The sequence below is a fragment of the Odocoileus virginianus genome, chromosome 2 (assembly GCF_023699985.2).
Source record: "Odocoileus virginianus isolate 20LAN1187 ecotype Illinois chromosome 2, Ovbor_1.2, whole genome shotgun sequence".
NCBI lineage: Eukaryota > Metazoa > Chordata > Mammalia > Artiodactyla > Cervidae > Odocoileus > Odocoileus virginianus.
Genome location: NC_069675.1, coordinates 63480333 through 63507108, shown reverse-complemented (window position 1 = coordinate 63507108; position 26776 = coordinate 63480333). Strand labels below are relative to the sequence as shown.

The following is a 26776-nucleotide window of genomic DNA, read 5'->3' as shown; positions in this document are numbered from 1 at the left end:
TATTACCAATTTTATATATATTTTTCTCAGCTTTTTCTTAAGTTTAAGCAAATACAAGAATACACACAGGACTAAAAGTATACATGCTATTACTTCTCTGGGATAAATATCTAGGATTGGAATTTCTGGACCAAAATATGTCTGTCAAATTTTCCCTTATTCTAGGCTTCCCATCATCTTAGGAAAGTCTCCCAGAAGTAATAAAAAATTGTTTCCCCAAATTTTCTTCAAATGCCTTAGCTTCAATTTTTAACATTGGTTATTAATTCAGTAGAAGTTTATTTATAAATGTGACATGACCAGTGAGTGCTCTATTATTACTTTCTTCCAGATGGAAATCTAATTCTCCCACATTGTATTTAACAATGATGCATCCTTTCTCCACCAATTTGAATTGATAATTCCTTATACATTAAATGTGTGTCATTGTAATCTGCTTTGAGGTGTTTCATTCTTTTTTACTGGTCAACTTAACCCATTCCTATTCCAGAACTGTCAACTACTAGAAGCAGGCACTAGGCCCAGATTGTGATAAAGGAAAGTTCTATTTAAAAAAAAAAAAAAAGATATTTCTGTCCTTGAACATGTATTAAAAAATCACTTAATTCATTTTCTACAATGCTGACATACCTATAATGTCAAAATCTGATATGGATGGCACATATGGAGAAAAATATTAGCCATACTTATGAATATAGATGCAAATATCCTAAAGATTTATAAGTCTAACAACATAAAATAATATGCCATCATGATAAAATGAACTTATCCCAGGAACACAAGCATAGTGCAACAATAGGAAACCTACCAACATCATTAATTACATTAATATATGAAAATGCAGAACTGTTTCTATACCAAAAATTTTTTCAAAAAATTCAAGCTATCCCTGAATCAATCAACCCAAACATAATAAGAATATCAGAATTGAATACCAAACATATTAAATGCTGAAGTACTAACACAATTTCTGTTAAAATCAGGAAGAGAGATGCCAATTTTATCCATTTTTATTTAAAACTTATAGGATCTAACTTATGAAATAAATGCTTTTAAAGCAATAAATAGATCAGAAGAGTCAAAATTATCATAATTCTATAGATATGACTATACATCTAGAAAATCCAAGAGGCTAAAAAACAATCAGAATTAGTTAGACCACTTAACAAGGTTGCTTGAAATAAACAGAATAACTCGTACTGTAATCAAACTAAACAATGTCAGTTAAATATTTATCATCTGTATTGTCACAGAGAAAATATTCACTGTACAAAATTAAATGTAAACCTAACGGTTTGGGGACTATTTACTACTTCAACCTTTATCAGCATCTGTCACTTTTCATTACTTCATGTTGGGGGGTTAGAAGATGGGGAAAGAAGAATACTAAAGGGTAGCATGAACCAGTGAAAATATAAAAGCTCCTCTTAATCTACCAAGAACATCAAACCCTAGGAGTTATACCTTGTCCTGGGCCCTAGCGAGCTAAGGAAGCAGACATAAGCAAAGAGAAGGGGAAGTCTGATAGTCTTTGCCCAAATATACTCACTTACCAATCACTCCAAGGGACATGGAAAAAATTTCAGCTCAGGTCTAAGAAACTCAGGATAACACCCAAGGGATAATACCTGGGGACCCAGAAAACTAAATAAACTAGAAGTATATTAGCTGAAAAGCAGAAAGGATAGCCTGATCACAGCAAACATTCATGTACATATAAGAATTAAAACTACAGTTAAACTGAGAAAAGATCTAGAAGAGAATGCAAGGCATATTAATAAAATAAAAAGCAAAACCAAAACTAAACCTCCAAAATATACAGAGGGTAAATTTAGGTGGCTATAAAGTGATATGGTTCAGAGCATGTGCTTTACAGTCAGGTAGAGCTACATCTCATTATATCTCTGCCATTTATTATGATCTTAGGTAAGTCAAGTCAGTTCATATTAATTAACATTACTATTTTTTTCTGTATTTGAAGACACAGATGGTTCAAAAATATCAAGATGGTTTTAGGTAGTCTAAATAAAGATCAATTAACACAATATAGTATTAGAGCTGTAAAAGACTTAAAGTATCCTATACCTAAATGAACCTAAAATGCATCCTGGAAATTGATTTTTAAAAATCACTAGCATTGGTCTATTGATATGGGTGATAAACTATTTAAACGAACATAACAACAACAATAGAAACTACAGAGCAGAAAAAGTCAAAGTACTCCAAACTTTAATTTGCTGGATTCAAGTACTAAACTGTTATTTCCTTCTAAATCTCTCTGTCTTTAAAAAAGTTAACCTACCTTTTTTCTTATATTTCCCCAAAGTAGGAATTTATAAGAAATGCTTAAATGCAAAGACTTTATTTTGAAGCTTTAGCTTTTTGCACTATGTAATGGGGGCTGCTTCCCAGGTGGCGTTAGTGGTAAATAATCTGCCTGCCAATGCAGGAGACATAAGAGATAGGGGATTCCATCCCTGGGTCGGGAAGATCCCCTGGAGGAGGGCATGGCATTCTTGTCTGGAGAATCCCATAGACAGAGGAGTCTGGCAGGCTATAGTCCATAGGGTCACAAACAGTCGGACCTGACTGAAGCAACTTAGCGCACACACGCTATTTAATATGCCTGTCTAAAGCAATGTCAAATTACTCTCATTTGTGTTTTCTAGGTGAGGTGTCAAAAAAAGTGCTTCACATTTTATATGGTACATTTACCAAGTGAAAATAAAGGGATATATTCATAACTGGAAGTAAATATATTTTGGACAATTATAAGTAATGTAATAATGATAGTATAGAAGCAATTACAGTACAAAACAACTCTGAAAGAAAAGAACTTGCTTGCAAGGAAGAAATTCACACTGGTCAATTTTTGGTTACATAGTTATTCTTTCTATATTACAGAAAATGTTCTAATGAGAGGAAGTGTCTGCTCCCTCTCCACTACCATCCCCCATTACCACCCCCTTCCTGCAAAAGGAGAGGACCCACACTTAATGAGAAATACTACTGATAAAGATATACATGTAACGATAGGGGGAGTAGGGAATTCAAAACCACTGTCCTGGAATAAATAAAACCCTTACCAGGAAATCTTAGATTTCAATGTGAAAATGCTCCAGATTAAATCACATCTCCCTTAACACATATAACCTATTTTTGCCAAAAAATCATTCTGATCCTACTATAATCCAAATTAGCATTTTTAACTGAGAAGGAAAGGAAGGAATGGGTTGACAAACAATTAAATTTCCATCAGGCCTGATGCTCTTTCCTTTCTAGGACAATGTAGACAGAGCTAAAAGGAGTGGCATGGCCTATATGCTGCCCCTTCCACTTCTGCTGCTGCAAAGTTGAGATCGAGGCTTGCAATGAGTTAGGAATAATCCTTGCTCACATGAATCTCTGGCTCTTCCATCACTGACTTCATCACACATTATTTTATGCCCTGCATGTGTGTAGGTGAAAAATCATATGAAATTTTGAAAATATCTTTTTTAAAAGTAAAGCATAAGATTTTCGTAATCTTGGGGGAAAAAAAGAAAACAGGAAGGCCAAGTTAACTACCTATTAGAATAAAAATATTTATTCAGAAGGATACAAAATCAAAGTCTCTATACTGTATCATTCATAACATCCAACATCCAATAGCACAATAGGAAAATGTGACCCACATAGAGGAAAACAGGCAGCCAACAGAAATTAAACCTCAGATGACTGAGAAGTTGCAAATGAAATGCTGACTGAATAATACAATGTAGCAAAAAGTTTAATAATCTCTAATCAATGGGAATATCCAGAAGATGACATAAATCACTGTGGTATCTACCACGACAATGAACTGTGCTAGAACACTGGTCTCATCATCTTTGACTCTTTTCAACACATAACATTGTGTGCTTGTAGTTTTTTAATTTAATTTGAAATGTTTTTACTGTGCTTGTCATCATAGACATGACCCTAAGGGATTTGTTTGAAAATCTATTTTAATGACATCCGGAACTAAAATTAGTATAAATCAAAAAACCATCAGAATTTAAAATAAAATAATAATAATAATCAGCAGAATTTGCAGAGGACCTAGGATTCAATCCCTGTCATCTGGGCTCCAGTGAATTCTCTCACTAATGGGTGTCCTACTTCTACATTTACTTTTACTATTTTGTTACATATACAGATGGCACACGTTGTTGAGTGAAACCTAGAGTTGACAGGAAACAATTTTTCAAAGTGTTTTTTTTTTTTCACTGTAGTACAAAGGGAGTATTTTAGTAACATGTCATGATCCTTTAATATTTGTAGTTTCTGATCAAGTAATTTCCTTTCTACAATTTATATCATAGCAACAAAATAATGGTAGACTTCTAAGACATTCACACAGTTTTTAATCACACTTAATGACACTATAATTTGGGACAGTGACAAAAGTTAAATATTAAGATAATGCTTAAATTATGATATATTAATATTAGGAGAGTGGACAAGTAGAGAGACATTAGTGTGGTCTGAAGATTTCTAAAATGACCCTTCCCCAAGATTTCCTGCCCTAATCCCCAGGACTGTGAATGCGATATCATACCCATGATTGTGTTTGGTTATATGGCAAAATAAATGTTGCACCTATTTTTAAGTTTACATATCAGTTTATCCATATCAGTTTATCCTGAGTTAATTAACTGGAAGATAACATACATGGGTCTGATCTAATCAACAAATTCTTTAAGCAGAGTTTTCTCAGTTGGTCACCAAGGAGAAATTAGATGCAGAGCAGGAGGAAGGTCTGTTGGGCCATGCTGGCCTTGAAGATGAAGTTCAGAACTGAAAAATGCCCTCCAGTAGCTGAGAGTAGCCATGGCCAATAGTCAGTAGGAAAACAAGCCCTCCAACTACAAGGAAGCAAATTCTCCATAAAAACTGAAATGATCTTGTAAGTGGATATCCCATGACACCCAGGTCAGAGCCCAGCCTGACACTTGGATTTGTCTCGTGAAACTCTCAACAGACAACTAAGTTAAATCTGCCCAGACTTAAAAACTGTGAGCTAATAATGGGTATTGTTCTAAGCTGCTAGAATAAAAAATTAAAAAATAATAGTAAGTAGTAGCATGGTGTTTGACAAATGGCATAAAATAATAATTTATGATTTAAATTAAACTTCATGAAGACTCCTAAAAAAATGTTAGGCTAAGTTACACACATATACAACTACAATTTTATCTTCACTTGTTCAAAAACTTTCAAATTCTGTCAAATATTTTCTTGAAACAAAACCTACCTTCACTGATGACTGAAAGGTTCTGATCACTTGAATTTTCTGTCAACATCCATGCTGGGAGGATTCTTTTCCTCTGGGAAGGATTTGGTTGTTGCTGACTCGAGTCTCTACTTTCACCTATGAAAGACTAAAAGGCACCTATATATTAATTGCTAAAAATCATCCTGAATCCTTAATGAAACTTCACAACAATTTACTTTGAAGAAAGCTACCATTTAAAAAACCCATCTGCAGCTGTGGACTGAATTAGTTAAATTTCTCAAAGGAAGAAATTCAACATTTCTATTAGCTGAAGGGTTGGTCTAGTGTGACCTTCTCTAGAGCTTTACTTAAAAACAGGAAAAGCAGGTCAACGCTAGCAATTTTGTCAAGATATGTCTAATATCAGTTGTCTTCTCTCCTCAATACAACTTAAGTAACATGTTATAAATGGTTAAGATCTTAAATTTCTTACCACATTATTTGCAGTGGTCTGGGTCTTTGCTGTTTCTATGCTTCTTCCCAGTTGTGGGGCACTGGGTGTTTTATCGGGCAAATCAACTGAGGAAGATTTTGGTGTTTCATTCAGTATATCATCTTCATCAAGCATTTGACTATTTCTATAAGATACAATTGAAATTCATTTATTAATCATTTAAACTGAAAACACTTCTATTGCGTACCATGACATTATGTGATTCTCCTAAGTATATCTAACTAATGAGTCACGCTACTTTTATCAGACTTAGGAGGACAAAAAGCAGATTATAGTATACCAGAATAAAATACATAGACTAGAATATGTTCTTCATGTTCTGCCCACTGTATCACCATCACATTAATCTTCCCAAAGCATGGGCCTAGAAACCACAGCTATTTATAAGATGGGCAGTAGCCATCTCTATGAAGGATGAAGAGCTACTTACTTATTTAGTAAATAGGCAAATAAGTCCAGATTGTCTAAAAAGGTTTAGATCACCTACAAGTTTCCAAAGAGAAAATGCAAACTGTAAAAACATCAGTTAAACTAGTTAGGCTCTTGAAGAAAAAACAAAACACTGAGGTCAAGTTCACACACAGCTGCTACTGAGGTCCTGGCCATTACAGCCACTTGTGAAATCTCCCAACTTGTAGTCCAACAAAGGAGCATCCAAGGTCATATATGGAACATACTAGCAGAACTAACTGCCTCTTACTTGCTGCAAAGTGTGGTAAGATTATCCAAAGTTCTAATTCATTATTCTTTATGTATGCATAGACAGGAATCAACAAACTTATCTTTCTGACAATTTGAAAATGTAGATGGAAATACTACTCAGAAATAAAAAGGAAAAAAGTACTGATTATGCAACATCTTGGGAATTTCAAAGGCAGTTTGCTAAGTGAAAGAAGCCAGACACAAAAGTATGTATCATATGAATCCATTTATGTGGCATTCTGAAGGGGTAAAGCTGAAAGGACAGAAATCAGATCAGTAGTCACCAGAAGCTGGGGTGGGGGAGAGGAATGACCACAAAGAGGCAAGATGGAATTTGGGGGGGAAATTAAAATGTTCTATATCTCATTGTGGTTCTTAATGTGACTATACAAACTTGTCAAACTACATCGAATTATACATTTAAAGGGGGTAAATTTTACTATGTGTAAAATGTTACTCAGTAAAAGGGAAATTTTAAAAATTAAAGATATAAGATTTTTAAAATTTGTCTAGCTGAGAATAATTAGTGGCTTATCTTATTTGTTTTGTGTTATTGCCTAGTAATAACCTCCCTCAAAGGCAGACTTGAATTCATGGCAGGAATCAGCCAAAAACAAAAATTTGACTAAGTTTCTGTGTAACACTACAGTTTTTGTTCACTGAATAAATATTTTAAAAATACCGAGTGTATGTTAGATACTACGCCAGGTACAGGGGATTCGGAGTTGAAAATGTATGATTGTTTTACCCATAAAACTGCACTCCCACAAAATATTCAAATCTTTTACTCACAACACAGAGGTGTGCTTCCAAATTCTAATTTTTTCCCTCAAATTTTCTTAACATTTATTTTATTTGAAAAATATTAAGAAACACTCTAGAGAAATGCTATGACTTTTCACAACTTACAGAGTTAGAAATTGAGCAACATCATCCATTCCATTTCTAGTTTTTCTATTCTGGCATAAATCCACTAATATACATCCTATGGCCATAGGGAAATTTTTTAGTATTTACCAAGAATAAACATAACAACAAAAAACCTGATCCCCCCCAAAATTCTATTTAACATTTAGTTCCAAATAGGTCAAAGTACAAATGATTTTAGTACACTTTTATTTAAATATAAATACTGCCACTGTAACATAAACATCTTCCTATTTTTAGCTTCAAATATTAATACTTCCTCGAGCAATCAACTATCACAGATTTATAATACAGTGAACTAGAATTTGTTAAAACTTAACAACTTGGAATATAATAAACAAAGATAAATGAGCTCTCCTTTTCTTTGGCAACAGCGATCAAGACATAATATATATAGTCATGAAATTCATGCTTCTAAAGTATAAAATTTAGTAGTTTTCAGTATATTCACAAAGTTGTACAATCATCACCAATATCTAATTTTGGAATATATTCATTGTCTCAAAAAGAAATTCCATATGCATTCAGTTCAGTTCAGTAGCTCAGTTGTGTCCGACTCTCTGTGACCCCATGAATCGCAGCATGGCAGGCCTGCCTGTCCACCAACTCCCGGAGTTTATTCAAACTCATGTCCATCAAGTTGGTGATACCATCCAGCCATCTCATCCTCTGTTGTCCCCTTCTCCTCCTGCCTCCAATCCCTCCCAGCATCAGGGTCTTTTCCAATGAGTCAACTCTTCGCATCAGGTAACCAAAGTACTGGAGTTTCAGCTTCAGCATCAGTCCTTCCAATGAACACCCAGGACTGATCTCCTTTAGGATGGACTGGTTGGATCTCCTTGCAGTCCAAGGAACTCTCAAGAGTGTTCTCCAACACCACAGTTCAAAAGCATCAATTCTTCGGTGCTCAGCTTTCTTCACAGTCCAACTCTCACATCCATACATGACCACTGGAAAAACCATAGCCTTGACTAAGATGGACCTTGTTGGCAAAGTAATGTCTCTGCTTTTTAGTATGCTATCTAGGTAGGTCATAACCTTCCTTCCAAGGAGTAAGTGTCTTTTAATTTCATGGCTGCAATCACCATCTGCAGTGATTTCAGAACCCCCCAAAATAAAGTCTGACACTGTTTCCACTGTTTCCCCATCTATTTCCCATGCGGTGATGGGACCAGATGCCATGATCTTAGTTTTCTGAATGTTGAGCTTTAAGCCAACTTTTTCACTCTCCTCCTTCACTTTCATCAAGAGGCTCTTTAGTTCCTCTTCACTTTCTGCCATAAGGGTGGTGCCATCTGCATATCTGAAGTTATTGATATTTCTCCCAGCAATCTTGATTCCAGCTTGTGCTTCTTCCAGCTCAGCGTTTCTCATGATGTACTCTGCATAGAAGTTAAATAAGTATGGTGACAATATACAGCCTTGACGTACTCCTCTTCCTATTTGGAACCAGTCTGTTGTTCCATGTCCAGTTCTAACTGTTGCTTCTTGACCTGCATAAAGGTTTCTCAAGAGGCAGGTCAGGTGGTCTGGTATTCCCATCTCTTTCAGAATTTTCCACAGTTTATTGTGATCCACACAGTCAAAGGCTTTGGCATAGTCAATAAAGCAGAAATAGATGTTTTTCTGGAACTCTCTTGCTTTTTTGATGATCCAGCGGATGTTGGCAATTTGATCTCTGGTTCCTCTGCCTTTTTTAAAACCAGCTTGAACATCTGGAAGTTCACGGTTCACGTATTGCTGAAGCCTGACTTGGAGAATTTTGAGCATTACTTTACTAGCGTGTGAGATGAGTGCAACTGTGCAGTAGTTGGAGCATTCTTTGGCATTGCCTTTCTTAGGGATTGGAATGAAAACTGATCTTTTCCAGTCCTGTGGCCACTGCTGAGTTTTGCACATTTGCTGGCATATTGAGTGCAGCACTTTCACACCATATGCATTAGTAGTCACTTATTCTCTTCTCCAGCCCTGGCAACTGCCATCTACTTTCTGTCTCTAGGCATGTACATTTTCTGACACTTCATATAGATAGAATCATACAAGTTTTTGTGTATACAGCTGTTTTCAGTTCTTTTGTGTATATTCCTAGGAGTAGAATTACTGGGTCACAAGTAACTCTACATTTAAAATTCTGAGGAACTGCCAGAATGAGTTCCACAGAGGCAGTAAAGACTTACAACCCCACTACCAAAATATATGAGTTTCAATCTCTCCACAACCTCACCAGCACTTCTTACTATCTGTCTTACTGTAGCTATCCTAATGAATGTGAAATGGGAGCTCATTGTGGCTTTCATTTACATTTCATGTTGAGCATCTTTTTTCATGTGCTTATTGGCCAGTTGGGTAACACCTCTGAAGAAAGGTCTACTCAAGTCCATTTTGCAAATTGGGTTCTCTTATTACTGAATTATAAAGGTTCTTTATATATTCTGGATAGAAGTCCCTTATCAGATATGTGACTTGCAAATATTTTCTCTCATTCTGAGGGCAATCTTTTTACATTCTTGATGACATCCTTAGAAGTACAGAAGTTTTTAATTGTGATAAAGTCCAATTTATCTAGATTTTTGCTTGCTTGTGCTTTTGGTGTTATATCTAAGAAATCATTGCCTAATCCAAGTGTTTTTTCCTATGGATTTCATAGTTTTAGCTCTTTTAGTTAGGTCTCTGATCTATTTTTATATGGTGTGAGGTAGGAGTATTTTGCATTTGTCTCAGCACCATTTGTTATTCTTTTCTCCATTTAATTGTTTTGGCACTCTCATTGTAAATTAATTGGCCATAGTGCAAGGGTTTATTTCTGGACTGTCAATTCTATTCCATTGATCCATATATCTTTCCTACACAAGTATCACACTGTCTCGATTACTGTAGCTTTGTAGCTGGTTTTGAAATTGAGAAGTATGAATCTTCCAACTTTTTTCTTCTTTTTAAAGACTGTTTGGAAGCCCAGTACTTGCGTGCTCCAACTACTGAAGCCTATGCACCTATAGCCCGTGGTCCGCATCAAGAGAAGCAACCACAGTAAGAAGACCATGCACTACAACTAACAGCAGCCTGCACTCACCGGAACTAGAGAAAGCCCACACACAGCAACAAAGACTCAGCACAGCCAAAAATAAATATATAAATAGTTTTAGCTCAGCAACAATAAAGATTGTTTTGGCAATTATTTTTAAAATTATAGTCTGTTATATTTAAATATAAGTTATATATTTTGTCTTTAATACAAAATATATTAATATGAATGAGCTAGACCTAAAAGTTTAAAATAATTATAAATAAATTATAAACATGCCTGTTTTCATACTACAATGGCATTTTCATCAACATTTCATTATTTTGTCCAAAATTAAATAGTGATTAAAAGTAACTATTTAAGTGGAAACTAAGTATTAAGCACTTTAACAATTTGAAAGAAAAAATGATTTGGTACAAACGATTTACTTTCCTTTCCTCAACAGTGTTTTAAAGAAAACAGTCACTCCGGAGAGAGAATGTTGTACTTGCTTACCAACAATGAGATTCAGATGAGGAAAATATTATAAAGTATTTCATTCATGTATTCAAGAAACCAAGAAGGAGAAGGGGGCAACGGAAGATGAGATGGTTGGATGTCATCATCAGCTCAATGGACATGAGTTTGAGCAAACTCTGGGAGACAGGGAAGGACAGAGAGGCCTGGCGTGCTGCAGCCCATGGGGTTGCAAAGAGTCGGACATGGCTGAGCAACCTAACAGCGAAACGGCTGCTAAGCACCCACTACTGGGAAGGCAACAGGAATGCAAAATTAATGTTGGCCCTTCTATATGGAATACGCCATAATTTAATTGAACTAAAATATAAAACTTTTTTTTCACTTTCTCTCAAGAGTTGTGAAAAAAGTACAGCTTTTCATACAATAATTTCAGAGAAACATATACAGAGTGAAAAATGAACACACTAGAGCTAATGTATACATACCCATAAGCTCTAAGTCAGTTATGAATGGGCTTTATTTATACAGAATCTAAATACTAAATGAAAAGCATGCTGACAGGAGTAAAATGAGAACTTGAAGAAACGACAAGATTCTGCACTGTTATTTTGCTCTTCAAACCTCTTTCTTAAATTCATAGCTGGTTGGAAGAAAGAGTTTATAATGAAATCAGGGTCCTTATAACTTACACAAAGCACATAGGTTTTCTATTCTTATTCAAATTTTAAAATATTTCAACATGTATTATAAAAGTATAGAGAGATTAACTGGACTGAGGTATCCCAGAGGTCCACATCTCCACACCCAACTGCCTGCAAACTCTACTGCTGGAAACCTCAAGACAAAGAACTAGTAAGACAGGAACACAGTCACATCCATCAAAGACAAAAAGAAACAAAAGACTATATATATATATACATATATATATATATATATATATATGTATATATATATATGTTACAGATGAAGGAGCAAGGTAAAAGACTACAAAACTTAACACATGGAGAGGAAACAGGGAACCTATCAGAAAGAATTTAGAGTGATGACAATAATGTCATCTGCAAATAAAGACAGTTTTGCTTTTTTCTTTTCAATAGGATGCCCTTTGTTTCTTTTTCTTGATTTACTGGATTGGCTAGGACCTCCAATAAACGGATATCTCTGTTTTGCCCCCAACAGTAGGGAGAGAACTTTCCAATACTTCACTATTAAGTATTTTTTTATAGGATGGAAACTTCCTTTTTTTCCTAGTTTTCTCTAAGGTTTTTAAAACTTAATCATAAACATGTATTAAATTTTTGTCACAACTTTTATGCATCTACTGAAATGACAGTTCTTTAATCTGTTACAGTAAATTTCATTGAATGATTTTTATATGATAAACTCACCTTGCAGTTCTCAAATTTCACTTGGTCTTTTTACACATTGCTGGTTGTGACTTGTAAATATCTTCTTATAAGGAATTTGGGTCTATATTTACTTCTTTTGTAATGTTCTTATCTGATTTTGCTATTAGGACTATAAAAGCATCATAAAATGAATGGTGAAGCGTACTCTCTTCTATTTTGGAGAAAAAAGTATAACAGTGGTATTATTCATTCCTTGTCAGTTAAAAAGAATTCACTGGTGAAGTTCCTTGTGGGAAATTCTTAAATTAGGAACTCAATTTCTTTAATGAATATAGGATTCGTCAGACTTTCTATTTCTTCCTGTGTCAGTTTTTGTAAATTTTGTTTTTCAAGAAATGTTATGTATTCATTTAGGCCATCAATTTTACTCCCATAGAATTTTAAATAATAATTTCTTCATTATTCTTTCAAGCTCTGCAGGGTCAGTAGTGATACCCCCTGTTCCATTTCTGGTATTGATCATTTGTTTTCCAGCTTTTTTTTTCCTTAGTAAGCCTTACTAAGGTCTTATCAATTTTATTAGTCTTTTCAAAGAACTAACTTTAGGCTTTGTTGATTTTCTTTGTTATTTGTCTATGTTCTATTCACAGATTTCTAGTCTTATTTTTCTTATTATTTCCTTTTTGGGATTAATTTACTCCTGATTGTCTATCTTCTAAAAGTAGAAGCATATAGCATTCATTATATAGCTTTCCTCTCTCCTAATAAAAGCATTTAATATAAATTTTCCTCAAATGCTTACTGTCATAAATGTTTCTGTTATGCTTTCAGTATTATTTTGTTCAAAATGTTTCCTAATTGCCCTTGAGATTTCTCTTGGACCCATGGGCTACTTGGTACATGCTGCTTAATTTCAAAATATTTGAAGATCTTCCTAGATATTGTATTTTTATTGATTTTTAATTTAATACCAGTGCAATCAAAGAATATACTCTATATAATTTTGCCCATCTACTTCTATAGGTCCAGTTTAAATATTCTATAATTTAAAAGCTAAACAAAGGCAAATAATCTGCTAATGACTGCCTCAATAAAACTCACTGCATTAATTATAACTTTACATCACCTATTTATTGTAATACCTCATTTCATCAGTTTCCCTATTATATATTTTCTATTATTCTCATAAGAAAGAGGAATTACACAAGTATAGTCTAAACCAGAGGTTAATATCTTAAGAAAATTTTTAAAGTTAAAAAAAGAAAAGATTAAGAAAATATAGTTTCATATTAATTATCCTGATTATTATTTGATGGAAAAAGCATTCTAAACATAATGTTTGTAAAAGATGAAATATATAGAAGCAATCACTACTGAGGCATAAGTTTCCAAAACCAACTGTTTTCTAGAAACACATTCACACACACACACATCAAGAAAGACCTACATTGCCACCATATTTATAAATTCTAGAGTGGTTTCAACTGAAGCTTTTGTGGATGACTCAGGAATTAGACTACAAATATCATTACTTTAATCACACTTCATCAGGCAATCTTACCTTAAAGTACACTCCATTTCCATTTCAGAATGTGTAGACAAGACACAGAAAATGTATTTGTCAACTAAGAAAGAAAAACGATCTCCAGGATTCAACCAGCACCACATATTTGTCTTCAATGGTAAGAACTGGCTCTTCTCAGAAGACTGATAAAAACATGGATTTGTGTGTAGCTAACAAATTTAAAAAACAGAATACAGTGATGTTATAATTCAAAATCATGACAAAAATACAACTAAATATGAATGGATTCAAAATTTTAGTGCCAAAACAATTTTAAGTATAAATTTACACTGAAAAGTCTAATAAATTTGACACTTCAAGGAACCATATAATTATAATCTAACCATACAAAAAAATAGTTTTATTATACTTCTGATTTCTCTAGGAATCAAAGAAAAAAGCAAAGTTATTAATTAACTGGTTAAAAGATACTTTTCTTGAGAGATGACTGGACACTGGAAAGAGAAACATGAAAAATAATTATCAGTATGGAAATTGCGTCCCCCAATTTTTATCCAAAATTCACTAATCCCTTGAAAATTCTTTTCTGTTTATTTTCCCCTAAGAAATACTACAATTAAAAAATGAGACTCTATGGGAAGGAAAATTCTGACCAAATATCTCAAGCAAACAACATACCTTATTTAAAAAAAAAAAATCCTCACAAAAGAATCTTATTTTGTTTCAATGAAACTCCCCTCTGAAGATCATCATCCATATTCAAATTGCAAGAAGCAAATATATATCACTGTCAAAACTATTACAATAGTCACTATTTTGAATTATGTTTCCACGAATTACCTCATGTTAGCAAAGACAACGAGAGCTGCCTCCGTAACTAAGACCTATTGAAAGGCATCTTAAAAATTCTAACTAGAATCAAACTGAAAGTAGCCATTTCCAGATAGCCTTCTTGACATCCATACTACTGGGTCTTTTAAATAAATAAGCTTTAGCATATAACAAAGCAATCCACATTAATGCAGATTTTCTTTTTTTTTCTTTAAGAATTTTATATAGAGCAACTCCCCCTACCACCCATCTGTCTACTTTATCAGTTTAAATGACATTTTTTTCTGGAGACATCAACCATCTCTCCAGCACAGCAACATAAACATCACCTTGAGATTGACATATGCTGAACATTCTCAATTTTTCTATTTATAATTCATTAATGCAGAAAGTGAAGAGGAACTAAAAAGCCTCTTGATGAAAATGAAAGAGGAGAGTGAAAAAATTGGCTTAAAGCTCAACATTCAGAAAACTAAGATCATGGCATCTGGTCCCATAACCTCATGGGAAATAGATGGGGAAACAGTGGAAACAGTGTCAGACTTTATTTTTGGGGGTTCTGAAATCACTGCAGATGGTGATTGCAGCCATGAAATTAAAAGATGCTTACTCCTTGGAAGAAAAGTTATGACCAACATAGACAGCATATTAAAAAGCAGAGACATTACTTTGCCAACAAAGGTCCATCTTAGTCAAGGCTATGGTTTTTCCAGTGGTCATGTATGGATGTGAGAGTTGGACTGTGAAGAAAGCTGAGCGCCGAAGAATTGATGCTTTTGAACTGTGGTGTTGGAGAAGACTCTTGAGAGACCCTTGGACTACAAGAAGATCCAACCAGTCCATCCTAAAGGAGATCAGTCCTGGGTGTTCAATGGAAGGACTAATGCTGAAGCTGAAACTCCAATACTTTGGCCACCTCATGCAAAGAGTTGGCTCATTGGAAAAGACCCTGATGCTGGGAGGGATTGGAGGCAGGAGAAGAAGGGGACGACAGAGGATGAGATGGCTGGATGGCATCACCGACTCGATGGACATGAGTTTGAGTAAACTCCAGGAGTTGGTGATGGACAGGGAGGCCTGGCGTGCTGCGATTCATGGGGTCGCAAAGAGTCGGACACAACCGAGCGACTGAACTGAACGTATCTTGAGACAGAGGCATATTTTCATTCATACATCAAAACATTTTCTGACCCCAACCATTTAAACTATCTATAGGTGTTAAGATATGTCTTATTCACCGTGAGTTTGAACAGACTTGAACTGAGTATAAATTCAAAAGGTAAAATCTTCTGTTACTACTGTAAAAAATATTAGAGAAAAATTAAGGAAGCTTACAATAGGCTTCTTTTTAAATGTATTTTCAAGTTCTAGAAATGCATTGGTATTTTTTTTTTCTTTTTACCCCTCAAAAATTTTCTTTCCATTGGGAAACTCAGTTTAAAATTTTTATTAAATATAGTTATTTTCTTTTTTAAAAAATCTTAATCATTTATGGAATACAAACTAAGTAAAATATAAGTAAGTTTAGAATATTATTATAAACATGAAGCAAATACTGTTATTAACTTTGGTATATTACTATGCATTATATTTTTCATTTGTTTTTATTTTTTAAAAATGTCTATTTCCAAAAGAACAGGGTATTTAAACGGTAAATATATTCTGATTTAGTTTCTATATTAAGCCACAGCAAAATATCCACAAACTTTTACTGAACATCTATAACCTTTTTCATTCCATTCAAATGTAAGTTCCAGATCATTTACCTCTATAAAGTATACCAGGTCCATTTCTCTTTACCATTTGCAGTCATGGCCCTAATTCAAACTCTTACCCACTGTGTGCATTTCTTACTTTCGCTAACATCACATCAAGTCTCCCAGTCTTCTATCACCTCACTGCTTCCCAGGTTACTTTTTACATTTTTCTACATAAGCCCTCTGAGGCTTCTCCAATATAAAAAAGCATAGAAATGAAGGGTCTTCATAAACCTACAGAGGTTTCCAACCCCAACTTCCACCTTCATACACCAAAATCTTTGCCCTATACATACAATCTTTGGCCCAATCATTAATACCTACTAAAAAATGCTCTGTTGTTTACAACAGCCTCAGTAATGTCTTATCCCAACCACCTTTCTGCTTGAACTATTGGAACCAGTTTCTACCAGTCAAAGATTACCTATAATCATCTGACAAATCACCACTAGACTCTAAGGTCCCTGGGCACAGATAATTATCTACCACAGTTCTAACAGTCTATGATTAAAATGACTATAGGAGTCTCTAGTAGCAGGAAGAATCGATGATATTTCAACCATCAGTCATTAAACGAATAATCTCAGGAATGGTTCCAAATAGTTTACTATAAGAAGTGAGGCTGGAAACCCAATGTACTTACTAAAAATGCTATCTGTTGAGTCACTTAAATAGATTCACCCCTAAAATTGGCTAAATCCATATAATCTATACAATTAGGTAAACTAAATTTTAAACAGAATCCACTTTCATCCTCTAAAAAGCTCCTGGTGGCCAACAGCTCAGCACAAAAGCTTACTAGCTTTCAAAATCCCAAGAAAATCACACAAGTAACATTAGCTGTAACTTCATATGACTTCATCTGATCAAATACCATAATATACTTTTAAGTTAACCACAAAATCATAGAATTTGGGTAGAGGAATCAGAAAGTATTTAGCTAAATTGGGAAAGAAAGTGACTACATTTTAGAAGCTAAACCATCCAAACAGTACATTTAACCCAGGCCTGTGGCTAGTGTGGGGGGTGGGGAGTGGGGGAGTAGAGGGGTAGGTAGCGTGGGGAGCAGACCTACTACAGGATTAGGAGTATTAAAGTAAAAGCTGCCAGGAAAATAAGCACTGCTACCTATAAGCTCAATTTTTAAAAAAGAAAAAACTCTGAAAGCTGCAAGGAATACAATTTATCTAGTTCCAGCAACTGAATTTCATGAGGATCTAGCCTTAAGTCCTTCCCAGGTGTATCTGCAAGGGGAAACATTTCTATTTCCTGTCTATGCTGAAAAAGATTAAAAAGCAGTAAAATAAAATTTGGAGGAAAGGACAGAATTAGAAATTAAAAATAGAGGATATATAAATTTGGTGTGTGTGTGTTAGTCGCTCAGTCATGTCTGACTCTTTGCGACCCCATGGACTGTAGCCCACCAGGCTCCTTTGTCCATGGGATTCTCCAGACCAAGAATATTGTAGTGGGTTGCCATTTCCTTCTCCAAGGCATCTTCCTGACCCAGGGATCGAACCCAGGTCTCCTGCTCTCCTGCATTGCAGGCAGACTTTACTGTCTGAGCTACTAGCTGCTACTGCTGCTAAGTCGCTTCAGTTGAGTTCGACTCTGTGCAACCCCATAGACAGCAACCCACCAGGCTCCTCCGTTCCTGGGACTCTCCAGGCAAGAATACTGGAGTGGGTTGCCATTTCCTTCTCAAATTCATGAAAGTAAAAAGTGAAAGTGAAGTCGCACAGTCATGTCCAGCTCTAAGCAACCCCATGGACTGTAGCCTACCAGGCTCCTCCATCCATGGGATTTTCCAGGCAAAAGTACTGGAGTGGGTTGCCATTCCCTTCTCCTCTGAGCTACTAAGGGAAGCCCTCAAATTTGGTAAGTAATTATTTCACTGGGCTTCTCTTGTGACTCAGCTGATAAAGAATCCGCCTGCAATGTGGGAGACCTGGATTTGATTCCTGAGTTTTGGGAAGATCCTCCTGGAGAAGGGAATGGCTACCCACTCCAGTATTCTGGCCTGGAGAATCCCATGGACTGCATAGTCCATGGGGTCGCAGAGTCAGACACAACTGAGCGACTTTTACTTTATTTCACTGGGTCAGAGTCATTTTACAAACTATAGTAATATAAAATTTTACAAACAAGATGGCATAAGAATAGAGATGCAGTGTAATTTATGCAACATTATATTCCTAAAAAGAGCTGTGAATGTTTGATATTTTCTAAGTTATAATTGAACTTAACCTTTCATTATGTTATCAGCCACCCCTAATTTCTCTCTCAGTGTGGCACTCTGGCATATGGTTAGAACTTCTGAGTGCTTTCACACGTTGCTGGGCTTGGAAATGTTCCCTGTTATTCCTCAGCCTTTTAAGTGAAGCCTCCCCTTTCTTGATATGTCATGGTCACCAGTAAGGAATGCTGGGTAGTGGGAAGGACAACAGTCAAAATACGAATATGCAGAGTTTCTGCCTGAACTCTGAGGTTTCCTTCTCATAGGTTAAGATAAGATGATGTTCATGAGTATTTGAAAAACTCAGATGAATCTCTAAACAATATTAAATAATGATACAGCCCTAAGTTTACAAAAGCTAAGATGTTAAATACAAAAGCATAAAATTCTAAGAGAAGAAAAGGTTAAATATTTAAGAAAGGAAACTGATTATATGTCTTTAAAAAGACATCAAAAACCCAAAGTCAAACAAAAATCAACTTGAGTATTTTTTCCTCAGCTGAAAGCACTTAATATTTAAATATAGGTGGTTAAATACTAAGCATTTAGCAAATCCATCCACAAAGAAAGTAGGCCAATCTGTGTGGTCCATCATTATCTTTTTCTTTTCCTAAAAATGTCCATACCAGGAGATCCCAAAACTAAGCACAAAAGTGACATCTCAAGAGATCTGATGTTTGATCCTATAATTAACATCTAAATAAATATTACTCATTCAGTAAGCTAAAAAAAAAGAAAAACTATATCAAACTATGTATACTCCAACTAAAAAGCCATGTATATAAGAAATCCAAAAGATAGTTTTTTATAAGTAAAAAGTAGACAAAAATCTAGTGATATTAATAAAAAGGGAGAATATATATAGAATATTTGGAATGAAAACAGTGAAATAAGTACTCATAAAACAAAACTTTTAAAAATTAATAGAATACTATAAATACTTTAATATCAATATATTTATAAATATGGCCAAAATTGACAACTATCTTAAATATACACTAAACTGACTTTTTAAAAAAAGTATGTATGTTTTGTGCATGTGTGGCCTGTTTAAAAAGTGTTTAATAACAAAAAAGAAAAGCAGACTGAATTAGACTTATATTTTAAAAATATAATCAATAACTAAATATCTTTCCAATTCTTCCCCCAAATCAGACTTAAATGTATTTAAAGATTCTTCTTAATATCCAAACGATGAGACCAAAAAAAGATGGAAGGCTCTGATTCCTTCAATGAGGCTGGCAGAAAAGGGCAGGGAAAACACTGGCAAACCCAGACCCACAGTAAATAAAAAGATACAAGCTACCTGTATGAGAGGTATACATGAGGTATGTGCCTTTTCACAGATCCATGTGATTATAAATATGAAGTTAAATGAGTATGCTGTATTCTTCAAAGTGGTACAAAGGCTGCATTATCCCCCTGAAAAAATGGAACTAAAATACAAATCAATTTCCTATAGCTTTCTCTTGGAGTTATCACTAAATATTAAAGAAAGATTAATGTGTCAAAAATTTTTTAAAAGCTCTTCAATATTGTTTTTTTTTTTTTTTTAATTTTGAAAGTTCTTTGTTTTTTTTAAACAAAATGAGTTAGATGGGGGTTGCACCTGGAAAATAAATTTCTTAAACTCCATATACATGTTTCAAATCTGCTGGGTCCCAAGTCCATCTATGAATTCCCAGGCTGCCAGTACCATGTGCAGCATACTAAAGCTACACTATCTGAATAGCTTATTAATTCTGCATAAATCAGGTCAATCAATGTGTCAACCTGTAACAGACTGTGCACTTTTAATGAGCATGGCAAAATATTCATTCTCTTGAACTTTTATTTTCCAAGTGCAACCCCCATCTAACTAAATTTTTTCTTCACCTTGTGCTCTTGACAGCTGAAAAGATCATAAATAACATGGGAGTAATAATGGGTCAAAATTTACAAAATAAAGTACTGTTTTGGTGTGGGAGTTGTCATGAGGCTATGTTGAAGTGACTTTAATTATGTGGGATATTGAGTTTTTTTAATGGATTGAATATTCATTAAAATGGATTTGTTCAGCCATTTACATTAATGAGCATTTAAATGCAACAGATACCATTTCAGGTGACTTAACATAAATGAATAAAAGTCAATGCTATTGGAAAAAAAATACATAAATAAAAAAAAAACAAAATGAGTTGTGGAAAAGCTACTTTAATAGCTATTTTACAAGTACAGTCTTAATTTCATGGGATAAAAATAATCACAACTCAGAAATTTCACTGTGCAATAGAAAAAATCACTCAAAGCCATATATTTTGAGAACCAATATGAAATGGCAAAAAATAAATATCTTTGCAATTTAAAGTTATAAAATTACTCCTTCAGTCATCCAAGAACCAGGAAGTAAGTTTTTATTAAAATGAAATAACACCCGGAGGATAAAACTAACCACTGGTGATACAGTCTTTTATAGAGAACATTGTCATTTTGCCTTCATAATGCATTTTCTCCCTGCTGATACCAGACTGTAGATTAAATTTAAATGACACACAAAAAAGCTAACATCATCTCCTCCTGAGTTAATATTATCTCCTCATGCACTGTTTCCTAGAACTACTAAGTGCCACAGCCTTTTCTAAAGGAAATATCAGAACGGGAAAAAAGAGACAGATTCATCCAATCTAAAAGTCTAAATTAGCTCTTGCCCTAATTGCATTCATGTATCACTGACAAAGCTACTTTTTTGTTTAATTTGAGGGAAAGCAAAAAAATATTTAATTACTTACACATAACATTACAATATTTAACTACATAAACATAACTGTGAAATATATAGCTTATGGAAGGGATCATCATAACAAAATATTTGCTATATTTATTTATGCAATTTTACAAAGCTTTTTAAACTAAAACTTCTCAACATTTTATTATAGTGCATATATAATCTGCTTTAGTAGATCAAATAATTTGTAATTGACTAGGAACAGAGAATAAGTGATATCTAACATTATGATAAAGACTAGAAGTTATCTGTCCATCTCATACTCATTACTACTGATCTTAAATTTCATTACCAAAGTCTGTATTAGAATTCCTCTAAATTTCCCTACATTACACCTTGAAGGTACAGCAACAATAACAGGCTGATTAAATAAATAAATCTATTTCAAGGGGATATTTTATTGACACTATATTAATATAAACAAGAAATCAAGCATTACATAAAGCAAAGAAACTACACATATATCACTAAATCCAAGAGTCAGTTTTCCTTCAACTAATATAATGTGAATTTAATAATTCTGGGAATAAAACAAAAACCCAATTAAATATTTTTCTAAAAGAGGAATCAAACTCTAGTACTAGAACTGCACATTTCCATAAAAAAACTTTTCTTGTGTCTTCCAATGTTTGGTAGTCTGGCATTACAGAAATAACTGCTGTAGTATTCATAACTTTTTTCATGTTATAAATATTCCATATTAATTTTTCAGAGCGGTAACTAATGTAAGGTAATATGTGCAGACCCACCACCCAGTTTAAGAAGAATATTACCATTACCTTTGACGTTCCCTGTCTTTCCCTATTCACTCTCTTCTCAGTTCCCTCAGACAAAACTGCCCTGACTATTGTACATACTGTTTCCTATTCACCACCTAGGTCTGACCACAGAATATATTGTTAATTTTGCAGGATTTTTAATCTTATATAAATGGAGCCATACTATATATACATTCTTCCAATGCATGTTTTTATCATTCAATACTTTGTTCCAGATTTTAATCTATATTTTCTCAGTTTTCACAGTATCTTCATTGTACGGTATTTCATTAAATGAATATATCACAATATATTTATTGATTTTACTGTTGGTGGAAATTTCTTTCACTTCTGGTGTTTTGCTATCATACAATTTCACTCTTACGGCTCTTGTATACATCCTGTATATGTATGAGGTCTGGTTTGGAAGGAATACAAGCCTTCAACTTTTGGAAATAACACTAAGCTATTTTTCAAAGTGGCTGCACCATTTGAGCTCCCACCCACAGTTCATCACTATTCCACTTGTTCTACATCCTCACCAACACTTAAATTGTTAGACTTTGTATTTTTGCCAATCTGTTGTGTATACAATGGTATCTCACTGTGGTTTCATTTATTTCCCCAGCTAATAAGAAGACTGTATGCCTGCTTTTCATGTTACTAACCATCAGATTTTCATTTCTGTAAGGTGAAACTCAAGTCTTCAGCCCATTTTTCTACTGGATTATCTTTTTCTTATTAATTGAAAGCATTTGCTATAAATTTTGGATATCATCCCTTTGTCAATTTTACATGTTTTAAATATCTTCTCCCTGTGGCATTTTTCATTTTCATTATATTTTGATCAGCAAAGGTTCTTAATTTTAACGTAATTGGCTTTTTTTTCCAATCTTTCTTTTACAGTTTCTGCTTTTTATATCTTATTTAAAAATATTTCCCCACTCTAGGGTCATAAAGGTTTTCTCTTATATTTTCTAATAGTTTTATAATTCTGACTTTCACATTTAATCTAGCTGGAATTGATTTTTATGTATGGTTTGAGGTACAAGGTCTATTTTTTTTTCCCCCTAACAAACAACAAACTGTCCCAGTACCATTTACTGATAAGAAATTCTCTTCTCCACTGATAGGCAATGACAGTTCTGGCCCCAATCAAATGAGCACATACATAAGCCTGAATCCAAGATTGCTTTCAGTTCTAAAGCTCTATTAAACTGAAAGCACTAAAATATTTTGTGAAGATAAATCAACAATTGGTTTTAACTCCATGAATTTTTTTTTTAAAGAACACCAAATGGTAAAAAAAAATCCTGACTTGGACAATGTGATGGAAAAAAAAAAAAAAACCCTACTGCAAAGGTTCAAAGAACCTGAGTTCTACTTCCCACTAAACAACTTACTGACTATGTAGAATTAGACATTCTAAGCTGTCAAAAACAACAGTACCAAGAAAAGCGCAAAATTATTTACATTTTTTTCATGTATATAATTCACACACTAAAAGTTCAGTAAAATTATACCAGATAATATTTAAAAGATAAACAAAGGTATAATTTAAATAAATAAATGTTATCATCCCCAATTTTAGTTTTGTATCTATAACCTAATGTGAAATATTTGCTCTAACTTCTAATTTTGTATCTACCACAATTTGGTGCTCAAAAAACAACTGTTTACTTATATAAGCACAATCTAACTAAAGACCAAGTAAGGTGAAGACTGTTTTCTAAAAGGTGTCTTCTTTGAGTAAGCATTGATTAAACTCCCATACAGAAATTTGACCCACTTTATAGATGAAGTTTAAGAAGAAATTTTCCATTAATAAAATCACCTTTATTTGTTTTACATTATCAATACTCTTTTAAATAGTCATAGAAGTTCAGAATATATCTGAATACTTTTCATCCAGGGATGGACAACTCCAACTAAGCATCTTTTTTAAGCCAATTTGGAAAATATTCTAGGTATAGAAATCCATTAAAACAAGCCGAGAACACTTAAGTGACTTTGTTTGCTGCCCCATCCCCCCAAAACTAACCATTACACAGTAGGTACTTTCTTATAGAATCTTCTTTGTAATATCCACTCATGAACAAAATTGTAATGCATACATGAACTGGCAGTCACCTTTCAATAAAATTCTAACTGAAATGTAGCACTACCGCATGGGAAAAAAAGAAGCTTAAATAGTTTAGATCTTTATCTCCCAGTTATCTTCTGGCAATAAGGGAAACACACTCTAACATTAATTCCCTATTTTCATAACTTCAAGAATAAGCCCCTCCAATCAGGAGCTTGAAAAAGGTGAGAGAGAAAAAGTTAAAATAAATCATTAATGACATATTTACCGGTTTGATTCGAAGCTTAGCACCCACCACTTCAAGAATGGCATGTCTTCTGGACACTCTCTTATCTGTTATCTACAGGGGGAAAAAATTAACATTTCAAACACAGTCACCTTCTAAAAACAAACAAACAAAAAACAATAACAACAACAAAAAACCCCACAGCAGTGTTTCTGAAATTAGTAGACTAGATATGAAATCTATTACTCATTCAATGACTGTATATTGAAATGACTGTCCTTGCTGAATACATATCGAAAACAACTCAGAGATTAAGAGGCCTCCCCAAAGTCACAGAAAAATAAATAGTGAAGCAGAGACTCAAGCTTGGAACCTAATAGATCCCAAAACCTTTCACGATCATTTCAAGACATATCTTTAGCAGGGATTATCAATAAAATTAACAAGATGAGAAAGAAAAAAATCTATATAATATGTATGTATCAGGAAACATTTCAAATACAGAAAATATACCATGTGTTATAATGACAAAAGATCTTAACAAGCAAGAGTCTGGTAAATGTAAAAGGTTTGACTACAAGCACTGGGGCCAGGCAGACCCAAGTCAAGCAGACCTGCACTTGAACCATGAGCAGCAGTTAAGAGGGCAGGAAGACAGGAAGAGCAGTGAGAACCAAATATTTACAGTGAAGAAACATTTAAAAAATACATTTGCTTTCTGCTTTGAGACAACTACTGCAAGTAGTGTTTTACTTATGCCCACAATCACTTCTGCACACCAAAGTTTAAAAATTGCTTGCACTTTTAAGTGTTGAAATTGCCAAGCAAGCCTTCCCTACATGGCTATTAACACAACAGTTAAGACAGATTATCTTCATGATTTGTAGTTTTATGTAATGAAAATGTTTCAATCACCAACTTTATTTAATAGCATAATTATCTGGCCTATCTCGTCATTACCTTGGTATCTGTCACTTCATCTCTAATCTTATCCACATTAGGACCAAAATTATCAGTAAAAACAGACTGCAGCAAGGCCTAAATTCAATTAAATCCACTCAGTTCAATTCAGTTCAGTCCTACTAGTTCTGCAAAAACTTGCAAAAATACGAAACTTTCAAGAATCAGTACTCATTTTTTTAACCAAAGAGCAATTCCACACTTACGGCTGTTCAGTTCAGTTCAGTTGTGTCCAACTCTTTGCCACCTCATGGATGGCAGCACGCCAGGCTTCCCTATCCATCACCAAATCCCCAAGAATACCCAAGGTCATGGCCACTGAGTCAGTGATGCCATCCAACCATCTCATCCTCTGTCATCCCCTTCTCCTCCCACCTTCAATTTTTCCCAGCAACAGGGTCTTTTCAAATGAGTCAGTTCTTCACATCACGTAGCCAAAGTACTGGAGTTTCAGCTTCAGCATCAGTCCTTCCAATGAGTATTCAGGGCTGACTTCCTTTAGGATGGACTGGTTGGATCTCCTTGCAAGGGACTCTCAAGAGTCTTCTCCAACACAACAGATCAAAACCATTAATTCTTCAGCACTCAGCTTCATAGTCCAACTCTCACATCCATACATGACCACTGAAAAAACCATAGCCTTGACTAGATGAACCTTTATTGGCAAAGTAATGTCTCTGCTTTTTAATATGCTGTCTAGGTTGATCATAACTTTCCTCCCAAGGAGCAAGTGTCTTTTAATTTCATGGCTGCAGACACCATCTGCAGTGATTTTGGAGCCCAAAAAAGTAAAGTCACTGTTTCTATTATTTCCCCATCTATTTGCCATGAAGTGATAGGACCAGATGCCATTCAGATTTCCTGAATGTTGAAATTTAAGCCAACTTTTTCACTCTCCTCTTTCAAGAGGCTCTTCAGTTCTTCTTCGCTTTCTGCCGTAAGGGTGGTGTCATCTGCATATCTGAGGATATTGATATTTCTCCTGGCAATCTTGATTCCAGCTTGTGCTTCATTCAGCCCAGCGTTTCTCATGATATACTCTGCATATAAGTTAAATAAGCAGGGTGACAATATACAGCCTTGAGTTACTCCTTTCCCAATCTGGAACCAGTCTGTTGTTCCATGTCCAGTTCTAACTGTTGCTTCCTGACCTGCATACAGATTTCTCAGGAGGCAGGTTGGGTGGTCTGGCATTCCCATCTCTTGACAGAATTTTCCACAGTTTGTTGTGATCTACACAGTCAAAGGTTTTGATACAGTCAATAAAGCAGATGTTTTTCTGGAACTCTCTTGCTTTTTCGATGATCCAACAGATGTTGGCAATTTGATTTTTGGTTCCTCTGCCTTTTCTAAAACCAGCTTGAACATCTGGAAGTTCACAGTTCACGTGTTGCTGAAGCCTGGCTTGGAGAATTTTGAGCACTACT

The 26776-nt window shown here is 34.4% G+C and overlaps 1 protein-coding gene across 4 annotated transcripts in view; it reads right to left on the bottom strand.

The window, feature by feature from the left end:
* APLF (aprataxin and PNKP like factor) overlaps nt 1-26776 on the bottom strand; it is a 104881-nt gene that overhangs the window by 64644 nt on the left and 13461 nt on the right. For 2 of the 4 annotated variants that reach the window (XM_020878587.2, XM_020878583.2), the window contains exons 2-5: nt 24432-24503; nt 13771-13943; nt 5730-5874; nt 5276-5402 (exon numbers count right to left, since the gene is read on the bottom strand). In XM_020878587.2, coding sequence (XP_020734246.2) covers nt 5276-5402; nt 5730-5874; nt 13771-13877 — 379 coding nt within the window. In that variant the 5' untranslated portion in view covers nt 13878-13943; nt 24432-24503. The remainder of the gene's footprint in view (nt 1-5275; nt 5403-5729; nt 5875-13770; nt 13944-24431; nt 24504-26776) is intronic. The other 2 variants (XM_070480389.1, XM_070480381.1) reach the window with 1 other exon arrangement.